Below are 21047 nucleotides of genomic sequence, written 5' to 3'. Positions count from 1 at the left end.
CGTTCTTCTTATTTTGTATGGACGTCGTATTAAACGCAAACAAACTTTTAAAATGGTTGAAAGTGCGTCTAACTAGTCTATAACGCAGTATATGCTCCAACCTTCGTCATGCTCCCCGCGCGCCGAAAGACACCTTTACGCTAAGTAAAAGCCGTCAGCCGCAAGCGCAGGCTTGTGGCTGCCGGAATGAGAGCGAAGGTGGCTTTTTGCGCGCGAAATATTGACCAAACGCCAAGGTTAAAAAAATACTTTATTATTGCATTACCATCATATGTTATTAATAATATGTAGTGTTTACAATTAGTATCTTCGAGTATTATCATTTTTATCAAGGTATATACTTTAAAAATGCCTCGCAATTACTTCCGCTCGACAGCAAATACGTCTTTCTAGCGTAGTTTGTGATGGTAAAATTGTTCATACGTACTTTTCTACAGCAAACGTTGTTTAAGTTTTATTTATTCATTGGACGGTTTGACTGCTTTTATTTAAATAAAATCAAATTGATATTACAGCTAATCGTATCGGGTTTAATTCCTTATAAGCCAAGTAGGTATTTGACATTATGAAGAGTTTAAATCTTATTGAAAAATGTTTTAAAGGGAAATTTAATGAGAATTCTTACGGGCAGTATAACATTTTCCGCCTAAGTATTTAGATAACCAGGACAAAGGACCATGGGCATCTTTGTATGGAACCTGGGTCCATGCGAAAACCAACTGAGAATTAAAGATAATATTATATACACATATATATATATATATAATATTTTACTTAAATGAAATACTTAAGTAGGTTTTATCTAGTTCATATCGCACCAATAGATTTCGATAAGAAATATCGTAAATTAATTACTGCAAATTATATTACGTTTTATTTATCATACTATTTATATATTACGTTTTATAAAAAAACAATATGTATCTTAAAATAGGTTGGTATGTTTGTGTATTAGATAATAGTTGTATGTTAAAATAGTCAAAGCTATGAGTTTGTAATCTAATAGAAAAATAATTTTATTGTGAATCTAATTTTTAATTACAACCGCTAAAAGGCGTTTTAGAATTAAATAAATGACAGAGTATGTGCAGGAATTAATACACTTGTATTAATTTTATTGCTAATGTAGACTACATAATTCGCTAACGTATTACCGTGCGATAAAATTCCATGCCTATTGATAACAAACTAAAATAAATATTAGAGATGCCACGAATTCGGTAAACATTATGTATTTTTTGTGTTACGTGTATGCAAAAACTGGTCACCTACAAAGATAAATGTTTGCTAAGATTTAAGTCAGCAGCAAGCTGGGTTCTCCATACAACTGTAGTTACGCTCGCATTTTAAAACGATTAGCTAGATTGCTCTAAAACTTTGTACTCAGTAAAGGATAAGGTATATCTATGCCTGTAATTAATGTGTAGCTTCAGATACCATGGAAAAAAATACAGCGAGAATAAGTTTTTCATACAAAACTTATTTTTCCTCTATTTCATTAGTTTTGTTGGAATATAAACTAATTAGGTACTGGCATAGATATACCTCATGTCATTGTATGTGCAATTTAGTACAATCCAACACGTTTTAAAATGAGTACGAATCTCCGTTTTTATGGGAAGTAAAAATTCAGCTGAGCTTACTGCGGACTCTGTTAAGTTTCGTTGCTCATGCTCATTAGAAGTATATGTAATGTCATTAGTAGAGTCGAGTAAATCTAGTCTATTATACAAATAAAATCAGAAAGGCCGTACACTAAAAATTAGTTAAATATTATGGGGCTATTCCCACTAGTTAGGTATCTACCGCCAAGTTGTTACCAGTGGTAACTACTGGGAATTTATATCCCACTTTTCTTCCCAGTAGCTACCACCAACTCAGTTTTGTGGTAACTACTGGGAACTTCTTTTTCCAGTAGTTACCACTGGTAAAAGGTGGGATTTTTTCCTAGTAGTTACCACCAACATTTTTCTACAGTACAGTTTAAATGTTTGTTTATTATATGAACACAAAACACTATACTACCAGGCTATTATTAAAAAAACAAGATCCAGGGATTACTTTTTGGATTATAATCTTAATTACCATACAAAATTAACACATAGATCGGGTTTTTCCCACTAATTACCATCAAGTTGTTACCAGTAGTAACTAATGAGATTTGTTTCCCAGTAGTAAAAGGTAAAAGGTACCACTGGTAAAAGGTTGGATTTTATTCCTAGTAGTTACCACCAATATTTTGTTACAGTTCAATAGTAATAAAAACAGTATAAGTAGAATACTATAAATATAGAGGCTTTATTGACCCTAACAAGATTGTAGTGGTAACTACTCCCATCAGTTACCACTGGTAACAACTTGATCGTAACTAGTGGGAATAACCCAATTTATATGTTAATTTTGTATGGTAATTGAGATTATAATCCAAAAAGTAATTGCTGGATCTCGTTTTTTTAATAATAGCCTACTAGTATGGCGTTTTTTGTTCGTTTATAAATAAACATTTAAACTACGTGACTGTTTTTTATTCCCATTTCTTCCATAAATACTAATCTATAAAACCATATATTCGGTGTTTTTTTTGGTATACGTTTTTTTACACTAGCACGCTAGTCGAAAATCTGGTCAAATTCATAATTTTTCCTAGTATACTAACCAAAAAGGCCGAATAGCTGCTATAGGGTCTTTTAACTTAGGATCTCAAGTGCGAATTATTCATTGGTACTAAGCAAAAAGACAGCATGTGACATATACGGCGTTTTTACCTAGTTTCTACTTCGGAACTAAGTTAGAACGCCGCATAACGCATGTTTACCGCCTTCTTGACTAGTACGACCTACTCATTTTTAAGCTTAATACTAATTTAAAGTGTTTTTTATAAAATAAAATAAAACTGAGCTGTTTAGAAACATACTATAAATACCTAAAATAAGTACATATATATACCTACCACATACAAAAAGAAAAAATGGAAAAAGTTTTACCGTTTCGTAGAAATTCAAGAAAGATGTTTGGGTTGGTTTTTTGCGATTATCTCGAAACTAGCTTTTGTCGAAAAACTGCCTTTTAGACTAGGACGGCAGTATTACTGTACAGTCACCTGTAATAATATGTTATATAAAGAAGGCCGCAAAAATATCTGACCCGATCACATTTTGTAGAGCCATAAGAGCGTGTCGCATATTTTTGCGGTCTTCGATGAGTAACATATTATTGCAGGAGACTGTACACGTAAAAATTCTTCCCTCTCCTAATTACGCTAAAATGAGATGAAAGGACAGTACCGGTCAATAAATTTGTCCTTCCTTTTTTTTTAAATTAATTTCTTCCTCAAATGAGTCTACAAAGTTAACTACAAGTGCCTCGTGTTGTATTTAAAATATTCAAGGAAGTTAGCTTATAATGTCTGGTAATTAAGTAAAATTGTTGCTTTCAAACAAAACTAAGGCGATTAACTGGTATCACCTAGACTACTTACCGAGAGATAACCGACATATTTGTGGTTTCGTAGGTCCAGAACCACAAACGGTTGCTGGGTCCATTCCGTTACCGTAAAAACCTCGTAAAAAGGTCGCGTACGCTTAACGGTTGAAAGAAAAAACGCCACAAAGCGGTTCTTAGCGGTGTAAGACCATTCTATACCTAGCAATTGAATAGAAATTAGATTAGATACAGTTGGTTACATTTTGTGTATGTACGATTGAGTTAAGCGATGATGCAAACTACACTAAATTTATTTACATATTTAGGTTAGGTATACTGCCCTTTTTCTAATTTGTAATTAATGAAACTCGTATGCGAGTTCTCGCATCTTCTAAATGAGTCCTAATGGTCTAAACACTCTAAACACTATATGTATTGGTATCTTACCTCTTGATAGAAGACTCGTTTAGAGTTGTAGGTGAGGTTATACTGCTGGTCAGCGACCATCAGCAGTATGGTGAAAGGCAGCAGGAAGGCGGCCGCGGCCAGGAAGGCCACGCACCTCCCCAGCCGCATCATGCTCACATTCCTTCGTCCCATTCTCCTCTACTTCACGCAGCTTCTCATTAAACGGCGGGATGTTTTGTACTTCATTCGGGTAGTTGGAGCTCGCTTAGTGCAAGCGAGTGTTCTGTAACAAGAAAGAGATTGTTGAATAATTTATTGCGTTATAGATTCATACAAGAGTACCTAATATCGTCGGGTGACAAGCAAAAGTCACTAAGTACATACTATCAAAAAATTAAAGTAACAATGCACTTTATTCCACTTGTAAAACGGTTTATTGTCCAATAATTTCAATGGTGTTAGTGACTTTCGGCGCGATTCGGGAAACTAATAAATAGATATTCTTTAGATATGAAATAGTAAAGATACGTGACGTTCCACGGGTTCCACGGCAAAAGGTACCATTGCCCCGGCTGAATATTGGAGCGGCATTAATATTAGCGTAAACCCCAGCCGCCATAAGGTACCTTTTGCCGTGGAACGTCACATATCTTTACTATTTCATATCTAGTGAATATCTAAATCATTTCCCGAATCGCGCCGTTTTTCTTGTCACCCGAGGATATTAGGTACTCTTGTATGAATTTACTTGTAAAAGTTTAAAAAATTGTTACCATCAGTTATAGTTGCTTAAAATCTATACAATTACCTAGGTATGGACAAATCAATAGTTATTTACGATACAAGTGCGGAAAACAGGAAATGCGAAACGAGTGGCAATAAATTAAAACACGACCGAAGGGAGTGTGTTAAATCGACACGAGTTATTAATTACCTATTCCCACGTGTATTGTACAACGTTTTACAGTACATATGATGGCCCTTTAAACTTTTGACATATGCACGTAAAGTGCTCTTTCCCACGAAAGTACGACCAGTGGCGTAGCTAGGGGGGCGGCGGGGGCGGTCCGCCCCGGGTGTCACCCATTTAGGGGTGACACCCGACCGTGAACAATTAAATCAGTAGTGCCACCTATAAAAATTCGTAAAATGAAAGCGATGGAGTAAATCTTGAGCTATTTAACAAAAATTACAATTAGTCTTTTTAAATATATTTTACTATTTTGATTGAATTTTGGGGTGACACCCACAATTTCCGCACCGGGTGCCACCCATGCTAGCTACGCCACTGAGTACGACCATAATTATGTACTGTAAAGTACAAGTATATTCATGAAAATACTCTCATTCAAATACTCTCCATCTATAGATCCATCTATAGATGGATTAAACATGACTCGTACAAATATGTATACATATCAACTTATTTTGTGTTTCAATATGTAGAGGATTGCAAATTTACCTTTATCAATCTATTTTTAGTACCTAATTGAATGATGACCATGCAACTAATTTGTCACCAAATAGGCAAATAATGACGCAAGGTCGGCAGTCACGGATGTTGTAAAGAGCGACAATTTACTTATTTCGAGGTTATTATTACCCCGACCGGCGTAATTACTTGATTAAACCATCATTACTTTTGCATTACGGTGAGACATGGTATTTGTAATAATTTAGAGTCAAGCAAACGAGCTATGGTTGGAAGAAGGAAATTTGTAATAATTTTGGCGTAAGCATGAATGCTTTATTTCATTTCATTTCATTTATATTTGGTATTGAATAATACTAAAATGTACCTAATTTAGCGTATTTACTAGTAGTACTTATATAAATAGATCTGGACCGAAAGATTATGTATCTCATTAAAAAGAACGACGAATCGGCAATTCGGCATTGCCGATAAGCATTATTTTATTCCTTAATATAAAAATTAAATCTTCGATCTACATAAAATATATCTAGTTCAACGACATAAATATATGAAAAAATGAAAATTAAATACAATACTAGCTTTTAATACACTGTCAATTTGCAGAAATACGATACTAAGTATTACATAGTACCTGTCGTATATTACTCTCTAGCTGCATCTGTTGACATGGACGCTCAACGCTTAGGTTTATTTTAGTTTATATGTAATTTGTATGTTTAATCAATTTGTTAAAGCATATAAATAAAACGCTCCTCTATAACTATAACTTTGCTCCAAACCAAGCGAATCACTTTAAGTCACACTTCCAAATTCGTAAAAAAGTTACAAATCACGAGTTCAGTTACTTACATTAGAAAAAGTTCGTGAATAGGCCGGACGCGTCAAAATCGACAAACAAAAATCATGTCTGGTTCTCTAACGCTCGAATATGCAAGTGCGATAGAGAAGCAGATAAATATTTTCGAATTTTCTATATTGGCGGTAGGCCCTCTTGACCGGACGTGTCAAAATTCTAAGGTTGCAGGCACCGGATAACGCCAATGAGTCATTCGGTAAAACTGTGAGAACCTTTGATGAGCTCATTCTGGACACTATTGGCATGTTAAACAAGACAAAACATTTAACGAAAGTCAATAAGAACAACCCAACTTTTTAAAACTTGATGTGGTTTAATCTCGGAGTAAATATCTATGGAGTAGAAACGCGCACTAATTTCTATCTGAAAAATTCTGTCGTTTTTGGCGCGGGGGACGAGGTAACGCACACAAATAATGTTAACACTAATGCATTTTTAGCATACGTCGCTACACACGCACACGACAAAATTATCTAACACTAGCAAAAACTATATTCACACAAGTACAAGAACAAACACAGACAACCCTGTCCGTGAACGAGATGACGTCAGTTCTAAGTAAACCTAGATAGTGCGAGGGACGCGTCGATAATATTGTCGATAAAATTGACAATGAATTTTAATTTCTGTTTTTATCAATTATAATAATAATACAATATCAAGTCTTTGTACCAGCATTTTACTAACTTTCAATTTTTGTATTGTTTAGATGTTATTTCTAATAGTTTGTCAATTTGTTTAGGGCCAATCTTGCAAGCTGATATAGAATGATTTTTTATTATCAGTTCATTAGTTAATATTTTACATGTTGGTTTACTTCTGAAAGCAATGCAATATACTATCGAGCATGCAGATCTGCATGATGACAGAGATGGAACGCGGCCATAGGATGTCATTTAAGGGATATTGAGTAGGGGATAATTAGTATATATATCGGCGGTAGATCGTAAAATCGGGCATATCGAGATATTCCTAGGCATATCATGAAACGCCGCCATTTAATAATCTGCCTTTTGCATTTTTTGCCACTGCTAGTGCTGCATTCTATGTGGCATTTGGAGCAGAATGCGTAGATACTAGGTAGGTACTAAAATCATATGCTACCCAAACACGTACTATAAGTAGGATGTCAAGCTATTTCAATGGTTATCATTTGCTAAAATTTAGGACATCCTACTTATTCGATATGCCTAAATGTTGAGGTTTGAACGGTATGGCTGGTGGTCACTAGTCAGATCATGACATGCCGGCGTTTCATGATCTGCTTAGGAATATCACACCTTGAAGTTAGCACGATATGGCTGGTGGTCACTAGGCAGATCATCATCTGCCTAGGAATATCACACCTTGAGGTTTGTACGATATGGCTGGTGTTCGCTAGTCATCATGACCATCTGTATATTATTCATTATGTTTATATCGATATTACCGATATTGGTTTTTATGGTGTCCCATCACTAATATTGGTACGGTGATACCAGAGTAATAAATTAAAAGTGCCTATTTATGGAAAGTGACAGCCGTAAATACCTTAAATTAATAATATATTTGACATGTTAAATAAAAATATATAGCTGGTCAAGCAAATCTTGTCACTAAAAAAGGCGCGAAATTCTAATTTTCTATAGGACGATATCCCTTCCCGCCTACATTTTTCAATTTTGCCGCCTTTTTCTACTGACAATATCTGCTTGACCAGCTATATGTAGAAACTAAAGGAAAAATTAATTTTCAAAAAATAGTCTATTGGTAATTTTACGTTATTTAGGGGTTGTGCACAAATCACGCGAGATGTTTTCGACTACTTTTTGATCCCCCGTCCCCCTTTTCTTTATTCTTATAGATCTATTAATTTGATTAAATAGATTAGGTTGATATGAAACTAAGGTGTTATATAAAAATAATGTGTTACATAAATTATATAACAAAAAGCACAGCAAATAGGGCATATTACTGCAATGTTCTGCCGCCAGAGTGTAGCACTAAGCTAGCTAGTAAATTTTCTCTTTTCTCTTTATTGCTCAAATATGCAATAGTGATAGAGAGATTAGATACCTAACGAAATTTAAATTTTCTTGTTCCGCGGCGGACCCCCAGATTGTGATGGATTGTGGTAGTCGCGCCCCCTACTCAGAGTTTCGCATAATATTTCCTATTAGAAATTCTACTCGTACCTAATTAATATTTAGAAAGTCTTCTTTAGAATTACCCTAAATTAGATCTAATATCATATCACTGGTATCACTGTCAGATTGACAATGTTTTTTAGTTATTTGCAAAATTAATGCACTATTTGATAATATTTAGATGTAATAGTACTTAAATATGATAAGAAACGTGTTCTTTATGTAGACTAGACGTTTCCGATCTCATTTTGCATGAGAAAACGCTGCAATTCGGCATTTTCGGCTCCTATCATTCCGCTTAGACTGACGTTTGCTGAATGGCGTATGACGTGTGGCAACTAGTTTTATATAACCTCCTTGACCGGCGGCCGCGATCTTTTTGCAGAGGGGAACGCCTGTTAATGGCCGCTCCATAGATATTTACTCCGAGGGTTTAATGATGTTAATTTCGAGTTATAAGGCTTTTAGCATCTTGACTGAAATCATTGTAAGCATCGTCTACGAGGTACATGAGGAACAACGTCTTTCCCCTGACAAAAAATTCGAAATGTTTACTGTTCGAAACAGGGATGTTGCGAATATTCGCATCCGCATCCGCATCCGCGGAACATCCGCATCTGCATCCGCATCCGCATAAAATCGATGCGGAACGCTCTAGCAGTTGGTTTCTGCAAGGGTCATACGGCAATATCGGATCGGACAATGTGAAAACGCTCTTAGTTGGCACCCTAATTATTGAATTATTTCATTAGTTAAACTGACAAACGGATTAGAATGAGTGTCAAATTTTAGGGCGATTATCTTGCCTAAGTCTGTACTGTTAAAGATCTCCTGATAAAGGATGACTCACGTTAGACCGGGCCGTGTCCGGGCCGTGTCCGGGCCGGACCTTTCGGCGCATCGTTTTCTATGGAGAGCGTCACGTGGTCACCTGTCACGTCATAGAAAGTAAAGGAAAGTAAAGCCGTGTCCGGGCCGGAAGCTGACGTGAGTCATCCATAAAGAGTGTCCGTTACAAAAATGATAGTTTTCAACCAGTGCACTTTCGTTACACGGTTGTAACTGTTGTAAGTTAAACTACTAAAGTGACATTTAAGTGGCGTTGAATTTAAATGTGTTTTTTACGTCTACTTACGTCGTCAGAGTGTATTAAAATATGAGTAAAACGCTGACATTTAAGCGCGTGTTTTGTTTTATTATTATAACTACAATATGACTAGATAAAACTAATAACAGGATGTTTACACGTTGACACTATGTATTTTAGTTGTCCATTTGGTATTGTAATCCTTTGGACAAAAGGATTATGATAAGGATATAGGTATAACACAGTAAGGTTGTGGACTGTTGTTTACATTCTAAAATAGATTATGTTAGTTTGTAATCTTCCTACCGTTAGTTTATAATTTAGCTAGCGAGATTGTAAACTGTCGGATGTTTGTATAAGGTAGGATGCTATAGAAGTGGTATACGCGTGCCTGGGACGCAATGCGACAATATGATTGGTCGAATTTATTTGTTGCCCACCACAATCCATACTAAAACGGTGGGGAACAAAAAAATATGTAAGACTGACAAGGACAAACAATAATAGCGCTTTTAGCAGCGAAAGCGCTATTACTGTTCTTCTCCTACTGAAAGATACATAAGACTATCCCGTTCGGTCATTTCCCCCCACCACTCATGCCAGATCCAGTTATATCCTAGATTCATGGGTGTTTGCAATTTTACGATGACAGTAGGTGCCTATACAACACTACGCTTGTCATGTGTACTAGTTTTTTCAAACACATATATAGTCTGTATATTTGTATTTAAAAAAGAGTAAACAAAATCTACCCTCAAATGTCTTCTTAAGCCAGTAGCCAGCCAGCTCTTAAGTGTAGGTTAGGCCCACTTGCACCATTCCACTAACCTGGGGTTAACCGGTTAATCCTGGAGTTGCCGTGGTTACCCATAGAATATGACACTAGGTTAACGGTTTAACCGCTTAACCGTGGGTTAGTGGGATGGTGCAAGTGGGCCTTAAAGTCAGGTCGTTCAGCGACAGATCCAGGTGGTTTTGTATTTGGTTAGTTAATCAATAAATGTTATAACTACCCAAAAATGTACAAATTATTTGTTTACTTTTATTTGAGTACCGATTAAGTATACACAGAAAAAACTAGTTAAAATTTGTTCACATCTGACATTTTTTTTCCAAGTAGGTGTAAACCGAAGAAACTGAATCAAGGAGTCGATATCGATCGATTGATCAAAGATTGTTGGGGAACAGTACCTAAGTTAATTTTTTAACGCCAGCTTATTAATTTTATGATATCATTTAGTTGGCAACCTAAACACATAATGAAAAGCGTTGAGAAATATCCTTATAGTTTAAAATCGATTATCAATGTCACCCCACGAATCAAAATAACTCCAGTTTACCTGTACCATCTACGAGGAGAGTTGACGTAAGTAAGCTTATTTACTTTTTACCTCTCATTGATTCAATTTAGCCTAGAATTTTCCTTATTTCTTAATCTGTTTATTTTACCACTTATCCGACTCGGTCGCCTATTTTTGTAGCCGCCCGCAAATGACCAACTGCCGTATTCGAACTTCAACATATTCACAAGAGACGACACGTACTAGATCCATTCTAGATACGTTATAGTTTAGATATCAACTAGTTCTCTTTTGCAGCGCAATTCGGGCAACCAATGTCACTTTTACGTTAGGTAGAGTAAGATATCTATTTCGTTCAAGAGTATTCCCAGAATTGCGCAAATGTCAAATTTGACAGGTTAGATCTTAAGCATATCGTTATCGTATCTTGGTGATGTCTAATAGATGTCTATTTCAAAATCCGAATCGGGCCCCAAGTCACGTCCAAAGTCCGCAAGATCGTGACCGAGAGAGAAGGCATGCGATGCACGATGCTCGATTGCTAAATGTCTTTAATGTTTACAAAAACAAAGTCCGCAAACAAGTCGATAGTATGTAATTTGTGGTAGCCATTAGCCAAAAGGGTAATAAATATTCATCAGCGCTTTCTACACTCAATAGCAAATAAAATGGGTAACTTTGCATGGAAGCTTGTCTTTGTTTACGTATTGCAATGTGACCGGGTTTTAGTGGTCTTGTTTGTACATGGGGATTACTACTTACTTACTTACTTTGTTGGCGCGGTGGCCCAAAATGAGTCTTGGCCTCCAACACAAGAGCACGCCACTTTGATCGGTCCGGAGTGGTATCCCGCCAGCTTTCGCCGACGCCGAGCTCACGGAGATCTGCCTCCACTCTATCTGCCCAACGGTATTTAGGACGACCAACAGGACGGCGCCCAGTTGGTCGACCCAGGTAGGCCCTTTTGGCTGCCCGATCTTCACCCATCCTACATGGGGATTCGTATCCAATATTAAATCAGCAATCTAAGCAAGCTATATTGAGTCTAAATAAGGCTTTGATAAACTTTTGTCCCTATTCGACATATTGACATTTGTGTTTGTTAGAAAAAGATAAAATTTTATAAAGGTCAAGGTTAAAATTTTATGTAGATAAATATGTAATTATGTTTCGGTCCCATATACATATATAGGTACTTACTATAAGTACCTATAAAGCTGTTGATGAAATCTATCTCACTAAATAGGTTAGGTACCTACATCTACTACGAGTAGTGAATAAACGTAATGCGTCATTCTCGTACGACTTCTTCCTTACCTTACCTATTACCTAATATTTACCTACCTAGGTAAATATTACTAGTAGGTAAGTTCATACGATACTTACATGAATATTTACATAGGTACCACCATACAAAAACCGGATCTAAATGTCATCCAAATAAGGCTTTGCAAAGTGCAAATGTTGTTTAAGTACCTATACAATTTGTTGTGCTATACGCGTAGGTATTGTAATTGTTAACTGTGTGAGGTATGCAATAAAGAATAAGTATTTTATTGTACCTATTATAAACTGACCAACTGGCCAAGATCCTCTTTGGGTCACTGAGCCAGTGATGTATGTATTATATATTATAAACTGAAATAAATGTCATATACTAAGGAAAAGTGACCAAGGCCTCCAGTGCCCCAGGTGAAGTGAGGTGATAATTTCATGTTCTAATACATCTAATAGTATAGTACCTATTGTATAGACATTTCATTCTCTTTAAAATACCAGTTAGGATCAAACATATTTTAGAAAAAGGTTTTCTCTGGACAATGCAATTTATGCAATAAGAGTTAACGACTCTGACGGCTCGATTCTAACTTTAAGATACGTCAATAAAATTAATAGATCTAGAAACGATATGGATTAGATGTGTCAGATCAAATGTGACGTTTCTTCAAACAAAAACGTCACTTTTGACACTGACACATCTAATCCATATCGTTTCTAGATCTATTAATTGACGTATCTTAAAGTTCGAATCGGGCAGTAAGTATTGTATTGTACCTATTATAAGCTGAAATAAATGTCATATACTTACTAAGAAAAAGTCACCAAGGCCCCGGGTGAAGTGAGGTGATAATTTAATTTGTTCTAATACTTCTAATAGTATTGTACCTATTGTTTAGACACAGACATTTTATAAACGGATTCTCTTTAATTTATTAAATACCAGTTAGGGATCAAACATTTTAGTAAAAGGTTCTCTGGACAATGCAATAAAAGTTAACAACTCTGATACATTGTTTTTAATAGTATATCCTCGTGCCGCCCAATGTACATTAGAAAGAAAGAAAGAAAGAAAATACATTTATTCACGTCATCATAGGTCTGATGGACGTTAAAAGGACCCCCACTCAGCGTAATGCTACAGCAAGCCGCAGCGCTGATTTTCAGTGGGGGCCTACCTTATAATTAACTTAAAGCTAATAGTGTATACAGACAATAAAATTAAAAACAGACAACACATAGAGAGGAGTAAACACAATAACAGATAACAAATTAGGAGGCCTACCGCCATAAAACATAACATAACGTAAGGAAGTTGAATATTTAAATTTGGCCTTAGGATGTAGATGTACACTTAGTTTCGATAGAATGTCAACCTTAATTGAAAACAAAGTAGGTAGCATTTCATTTGTCTCGAAAATTTTTCCAACAAATGAAATTCAACCTAATTGAAAATACAATACGATTCTAACTTCCTTGGCTATAATTTTGTATTGTGGGCGGCACGAGGTTATGGTACATATATAGCCCATCTTTATTATTTGAGTCTCAAGTAGAGTCAAATAAATGCGTCACTTGAGGTAAATGGGTCTTTTAAACGTTTCTTCTAAATGGAACATTTCAGAACTATCACCACCCTCCCTATTCGAAGTGTGGTCACTGAAATTTTAGTATAGAGGGCTATAGTAGTTATAATATGTTGCGTTTGGAAGGTATCTTCAAAAGACGCATTTACCCCAAGAGACGCAATTAACCCGGTTGACCGGAAAAATGCCGCATTCAAAATCATCGCGTCGTGTCAAAATAAGATCAAAACTGTAACAAGTTGTTAAGTCTGAATCGGATGTACGTACAATAATTATAATTGAAGAAATAATAACCGTGGTATCATTAAATAATAAATAAAACACAAAATAGTGTACTTCCGTTTGATAATTACAGGAAACAAGCGAGGAGAGGTTCGCGTGAGTGTCGCACACAGCGCCGTAAACTATGCTACAATGAAAATGGGTCATTTTCCATGGACAAGTCCAAACAACGTGATCCGATTTCATGTCTTTTGGTTGTAGGTTCAACACAGCTCTATTGGTGGCAACAATATAATAGAATAGGGTATAATTATTGTAACCCTTCATTAGTCAATAATCAAGTATATTGTACATTCAATAACACAGTTAACAATAACATTCAATAAGTATATTGTACAGTTTGGACATTCAATAATAGATTCTATTTGTAACTTATCTATTATCAAATAGTATATAGATTTTAAATGATTGACACGATTACAAATTACTGTATAATGTGAATACTTTTATTTTGTATGGTTTTTAGATGTGTATTATTTTATTGGTAGATTATTTATTTTACTTAAAATCGAGATAACGGCCAGGACGCAGTTCAATCAGGTGCGCGGATCAAATCAAAATCCGCCAAACTACTACATGATGCTCCATGACAGCAAGGACAGATACAGATGGAGGACCGTCATGAACGAGAATTTGATCTCCCATCGGGGGAAACACGACATTCACGACCGTTAATCATTATTAACAATAAGATTCGAGGGCGAGGGATGCATTAAGATAAGAACTGTCTATTTTATTGATCTATGTTATGGCCTCTCCAAACGTCACCGATAATCGCATGCGATTAGGGATACAATGCGGCATTTGGTCTATCGATTGAATTGGTTGCTCATACTTAGCCGACAATTATCTAAAATCGCATGCCATTTGTCGCAAGGTCTGTAGAAGCCTTTACGACCGACTTTGAACATTTCGACATGCGGCAGCTGGTAGACTTTTATTATTAAGCACAGGGACTGAGACATTAGCACTTCGGTAATGTTCAAACTTACAAAAACCGGGCAAGTGCGAGTCGGACTCGCGTACGAAGTGTTCCGTACTATAATGCAAAAAAAAACAAAGCAAAAAAAAACGGTCACCCATCCAAGTACTGACCACTCCCGACATTGCTTAACTTTGGTTAAAATTCACGTTTGTTGTATGGAAGCCCCATTTAAATCTTTATTTTATTCTGTTTTTAGTATTTGTTGTTATAGCGGCAACAGAAATACATCATCTGTGAAAATTTCAACTGTCTAGCTATCACGGTTCGTGAGATACAGCCTGGTGACAGACGGACGGACGGACGGACAGCGAAGTCTTAGTAATCCCGTTTTACCCTTTGGGTACGGAACCCTAAAAAGGCATGTCGAGATGCTTGCTTAATATACAAGTAGGTATAGTCCTTAGTTACCAATTATCACTTCATTTGTGTTACGTTTACCTGCCTAACGAGACTTTACCAACAAGTTAGCTCATTTAAATCTTCTAATTGAAGGTATGTGCTTTATTGTAAGTTCTTATAGATGACATTAAAGTTTAGCAAGTTCGTCACTCAAGATCGATTAGGTAACCTCCGGCAGCGGCTTTATCCACTTAGAAAAAAAAGGTTAAAACTTTTATCTGAATGTTATCACATCTTGGGGTTGAATCACAGATGGGTTGAGTTAAAAAAAAACTTTTACAGTACATATGGTCCTATTTTTCCGCACTAGTGCGTAAAATAGCACTTTTCGTGCGATGTCAAAAGTTTAAAGGGCCATTTGTACTGTAAAACGTTGTACGATACACGTGCGAATAGGTAATTCGCAACTCGTGTCGATTTAAAACACTCCCTTCGGTCGTGTTTTAATTTATCGCCACTCGTTACGAATTTCCACCGTTTCGCACTTGTATCGTAAATAACTATATTAGTGGAGCTGCTGTACAATATTTGAAGAATAAATTTTCAACGTTTTATTTTGTGTATTTTCTGTCAATATCTTTGAGCTGTTTTAAGTTTATAATCAAAGCATAAGCTGGAATCTGAGCATCTCCTAGGAGTAACTAAGCAAGCGATATTATATTATTGATAGCCTTACCCCGCATGGTTCCGTCATGTCTACCACCATTATTCCAGAACCGCCGACTCACCCTGACTTCTCGCCAAATAAAACTTGATAAAGTAACATCAGGTGAAATGGGGCGTGACACAGTGGAGCTAAAAGCGCCGCAAGACATATGCAAATCTGATGACAAACGAGCGTGTGGGAGCCGTGACGCAAGATCGAAGCCAGGCGTGGCTCACTCCGCGATTTCATCGCTTTGTAGGTAGCTAAGTACATCCGTTCCACACCAATTTTGGTGGCTAGCCATAAGCCGCGCGTGGCGCTGTCGCCACCTAGCGGCCATATATGCCCTGATCGTAACAGACGCTACGATCGTACTATTATTCTACTATTTTGTGTCGAAGTTGCCATTAGTGGAGTTCGGTAATCATAATGGTAAACTTAGTTACTTTGACTTTTATGTGAATCTTTAGCTGCGGGTGAACCTTAAAAGGCCCACAGATTACCACATACTTTACTCTTTGGATTACCAGTTCGCCGGACGATATCAGCCTGTCAGTTGTTCGGAACTATAACCTTTTGCGTTTAACTGACAGGCTGTGATATCGTTCGGCGAACTTGTAATCTGTGGGCCCCTTTATTAGAGAGACATAAAACACCTAATAATAGTACACTTAACTTATATTTTACCATTATATCTATCTATCTATCTATACACATAATAATAGTCCGGGAGCCGGCTGCATGAAACAAACCTCATCAAAAAATAGAATATACCCACCCTGTAGAGGTACCTGACATTTAGTAGATTCCAACGCACTTGGTCGGCCTAGGCTTAACCTGGCAGATTTTGTACAAATGGCAAAAACGTTGGACAAAAATTCATCAAAAAAAACCTCATCGAAAAATAGAATGAAACTTGTATGGTAGGATACCTGACCTTGAGGACAGTAAAAAAAAAGTGGTCGGCCTCACCTTAGCCTGGCAGTTTTTGCAGTCCGACCAGATTTATTGGGTCACGTGAGAGCTACAATTTACCTCATCGAAAAATAGAATGAAACAAACGGATTATAATAGCTAAAATAAGCCTGTCGACGAATGTCTTGGTCGGCCTCACCTTAACCTGGCAGTTTTTGCAGTCCGACCAGATTTATAAAAAAATCATCAAAAATTTTTTATCGAAAAATCGTATGAAACTTGTATGGTACGATAGCTGCCTTTGAGAACAGTAAAAAAAAAAGTGGTCGGCCAAATCCTGTGTTGGCAGGTTCCTGTGTCCGACCAATTTTGTGGTACCACGTAAGAGCTACAATTTACCTCATCGAAAAATAGAATGAAACAAACGGATTATAATAGCTAAAATAAGCCTGTTGACGTATGTCTTGGTCGGCCTCACCTTAACCTGGCAGTTTTTGCAGTCCGACCAAATTTATAAAAAAAACATCAAAAAATTTTTATCGAAAAATCGTATGAAACTTGTATGGTAAGATAGCTGCCTTTGAGGACAGTAAAAAAAAAGTGGTCGGCCAAATCTTTTGTTGGCAGGTTCCTGTGTCCGACCAATTTTGTGGTACCACGTGAGAGCTACAATTTACCTCAACGAAAAATAGAATGAAACAAACGGATAATAATAGCTAAAATAAGCCTGTTGACGTAGGTCTTAGTCGGCCTCACCTTAACCTGGCAGTTTTTGCAGTCCGACTAAATTTATAAAAAAATCATCAAAATTTTTTTATCGAAAAATCGTATGAAACTTGTATGGTACGATAGCTGCCTTTGAGGACAGTAAATAAAAGTGGTCGGCCAAATCCTGTGTTGGCAGGTTCCTCTGTCCGACCAATTTTGTGGTACCACGTGAGAGCTACAATTTACCTCATCGAAAAATAGAATGAAACAAACGGATTATAATAGCTAAAATAAGCCTGTTGACGTATGTCTTGGTCGGCCTCACCTTAACCTGGCAGTTTTTGCAGTCCGACCAGATTTATAAAAAAATCATCAAAAATTTTTTATCGATAAATCGTATGAAACTTGTATGGTACGATAGCTGCCTTTGAGGACAGTAAAAAACAAAATGGTCGGCCAAATCCTGTGTTTGCAGGTTCCTGTGTCCGACCAATTTTGTGGTACCACGTGAGAGCTACAATTTACCTCATCGAAAAATAGAATGAAACAAACGGATTATAATAGCTTAAATAAGCCTGTTGACGTATGTCTTGGTCGGCCTCACCTTAACCTGGCAGATTTTGCAGTCCGGCCAAATTTATAAAAATATCATCAAAAAATTTTTATCGAAAAATCGTGTGAAACTTGTATGGTACGATAGCTGCCTTTGAGGACAGTAATAAAAAAATGGTCGGCCAAATCCTATGTTTGCAGGTTCCTGTGTCCGACCAATTTTGTGGTACCACGTGAGAGCTACAATTTACCTCATCGAAAAATAGAATGAAACAAACGGATTATAATAGCTTAAATAAGCCTGTTGACGTATGTCTTGGTCGGCCTCACCTTAACCTGGCAGTTTTTGCAGTCCGACCAGATTTATAAAAAAATCATCAAAAAATTTTTATCGATAAATCGTATGAAACTTGGTATGGTACGATAGCTGCCTTTGAGAACAGTAAAAAAAAATGGTCGGCCAAATCCTGTGTTTGCAGGTTCCTGTGACCGACCAATTTTGTGGTACCACGTGAGAGCTACAATTTACCTCATCGAAAAATAGAATGAAACAAACGGATTATAATAGCTAAAATAAGCCTGTTGACGTATGTCTTGGTCGGCCTCACCTTAACCTGGCAGTTTTTGCAGTCCGACCAAATTTATGAAAAAATCATCAAAAATTTTTTATCGAGAAATCGTATGAAACTTGTATGGTACGATAGCTGCCTTTAAGGACAGTAAAAAAAAAGTGGTCGGCCAAATCCTGTGTTGGCAGGTTCCTGTGTCCGACCAATTTTGTGGTACCACGTAAGAGCTACAATTTACCTCATCGAAAAATAGAATGAAACAAACGGATTATAATAGCTAAAATAAGCCTGTTGACGTATGTCTTGGTCGGCCTCACCTTAACCTGGCAGTTTTTGCAGTCCGACCAAATTTATAAAAAAATCATCAAATTTTTTTTATCGAAAAATCGTATGAAACTTGTATGGTACGATAGCTGCCTTTGAGGACAGTAAAAAAAAAGTGGTCGGCCAAATCCTGTGTTTGCAGGTTCCTCTGTCCGACCAATTTTATGGTACCACGTGAGAGCTACAATTTACCTCATCGAAAAATGGAATGAAACAAACGGATTATAATAGCTAAAATAAGCCTGTTGACGTATGTCTTGGTCGGCCTTACCTTAACCTGGCAGTTTTTGCAGTCCGACCAAATTTATGAAAAAATCATCAAAAAATTTATATCGAAAAATCGTATGAAACTTGTATGGTACGATAGCTGCCTTTGAGGACAGTAAAAAACAAAATGGTCGGCCAAATCCTGTGTTGGCAGGTTCCTGTCTCCGACCAATTTTGTGGTACCACGTGAGAGTTACAATTTACCACATCGAAAAATAGAATGAAACAAATGGATTATAATAGCTAAAATAACCCTGTTGACGTATGGCTTGTTACGGGCGGCTTTCATAAATTCAATGTGGCAGTGTGCGGCAGAATCCACTTGCATCAAATTTGATGCAACACATTGTGGCTGGACATTAAGAGATGAAATGTATAAGATCAAATGGTTTGAAGGACACATAACGCCTTTGCGAGTTGAAGAAATAACAATAAGATAATCACTTAATATATGTGAGGTTATCTTGTGTATTTTTATTTATTTATATTTATTGAGAAGTTCAACAGCGTTTACATTAAATAATATACAAAAAACATGAGAACTGCATAGCCAATAACAGAACTTCCTGTAATTTATACATAATAAAAAATCATCTGTGGGTAGACTTGTAACTTGTGCTGTACAAGAATCGTAAATATAACTTAATTTGTAAGTCTTTAAGTTACAAGGAAAAAGAGAAAAAAATAATAATAACTGTAAACTGGAAAAAAAATCCCAAAATAGTAGGTATAGCTCTAATTTTGCGTAAACAATAAATAAAAAATAGTAAAATAAAAATACATACAGTACCTCCATAAACGAGCGAATCTATTAGTTTGTATGCATTTATTGGAATTTATGTGTTCGTGTGTGTGTGTGTGTGTGTGTGTGTGTGTGTGTGTGTGTGTGTCTGTGTGTGGGTGGGTGGGTGTATGTGTGTAAGTGGGTGTGATAGTGCGTGACTACCAGGAAAGTTGCTTTGCAATTTGTGATTTGAAAACACGTCTGGAGGAGAAGAAAGGGTCAATGTTTTGGAACGATTTATTAGGTACGTGTGATTCTACTCAGAATTTAATAGAATAGAATTTTGGCCATAATTGGTACGATGACAGGGAATATGGAATAGTGTGGTGTGACGAGTTCGGCGCGTGGGAGCGCGGAGCCCTAACTGTGACAGCAATCCAACGCAGTCTAGATGCCCGTTGAGAACATCGTGGAGGAACATTTTACCATTCATTTAAATTTTGGAAGGATCACGTGCAGTTTTTCCTCTTATATTACAAGTGTTCGATTGAAAACTAAGCTTTGGTGTATACCTGGATCACCTGCACGTACAAGAAGGCGTTTCATATACGCCCGCCCATCAGATAGGTACACAAAGTCATGATGCGTATGGAATACAGCATGTGTGGTCCTATTCTAGCTGTCACGTGGTATCACAAATTTGGTCGGACTGCAAAAACTGCCAGGCTACGGTGAGGCCGACCAAGCCATACGTCAACAGGTTTATTTTAGGTATTATAATCCGTTTGTTTCATTCTATTTTTCGATGAGGTAAATTGTAGCTCTCACGTGGTACCACAAAATTGGTCGGACACAGGAACCTGCAAACACAGGATTTGGCCGACCATTTTTTTTTTACTGTCCTCAAAGGCAGCTATCGTACCATACAAGTTTCATACGATTTTTCGATAAAAAAATTTTGATGATTTTTTCATAAATTTGGTCGGACTGCAAAAACTGCCAGGTTAAGGTGAGGCCGACCAAGACATACGTCAACAGGCTTATTTTAGCTATTATAATCCGTTTGTTTCATTCTATTTTTCGATGAGGTAAATTGTAGCTCTCACGTGGTACCACAAAATTGGTCGGACAGAGGAACCTGCCAACACAGGATTTGGCCGACCACTTTTTTTTTAC

General features: G+C 36.7%; 1 protein-coding gene across 1 annotated transcript in view; it reads right to left on the bottom strand.

Moving 5' to 3' along the window:
• The window catches only part of LOC134672012 (carbohydrate sulfotransferase 13), a 100826-nt gene that overhangs the window by 47826 nt on the left and 31953 nt on the right, over positions 1–21047 (bottom strand). The window contains exon 2 of the mRNA XM_063529913.1: positions 3871–4114. Coding sequence (XP_063385983.1) covers positions 3871–4023 — 153 coding nt within the window. The 5' untranslated portion in view covers positions 4024–4114. The remainder of the gene's footprint in view (positions 1–3870; positions 4115–21047) is intronic.

This window comes from Cydia fagiglandana, chromosome 16, assembly GCF_963556715.1.
Source record: "Cydia fagiglandana chromosome 16, ilCydFagi1.1, whole genome shotgun sequence".
Classification (NCBI taxonomy): domain Eukaryota; kingdom Metazoa; phylum Arthropoda; class Insecta; order Lepidoptera; family Tortricidae; genus Cydia; species Cydia fagiglandana.
The sequence above is the reverse complement of the archived record's forward strand: the minus strand, read 5'-3'. Positions and strand labels throughout refer to the sequence as shown.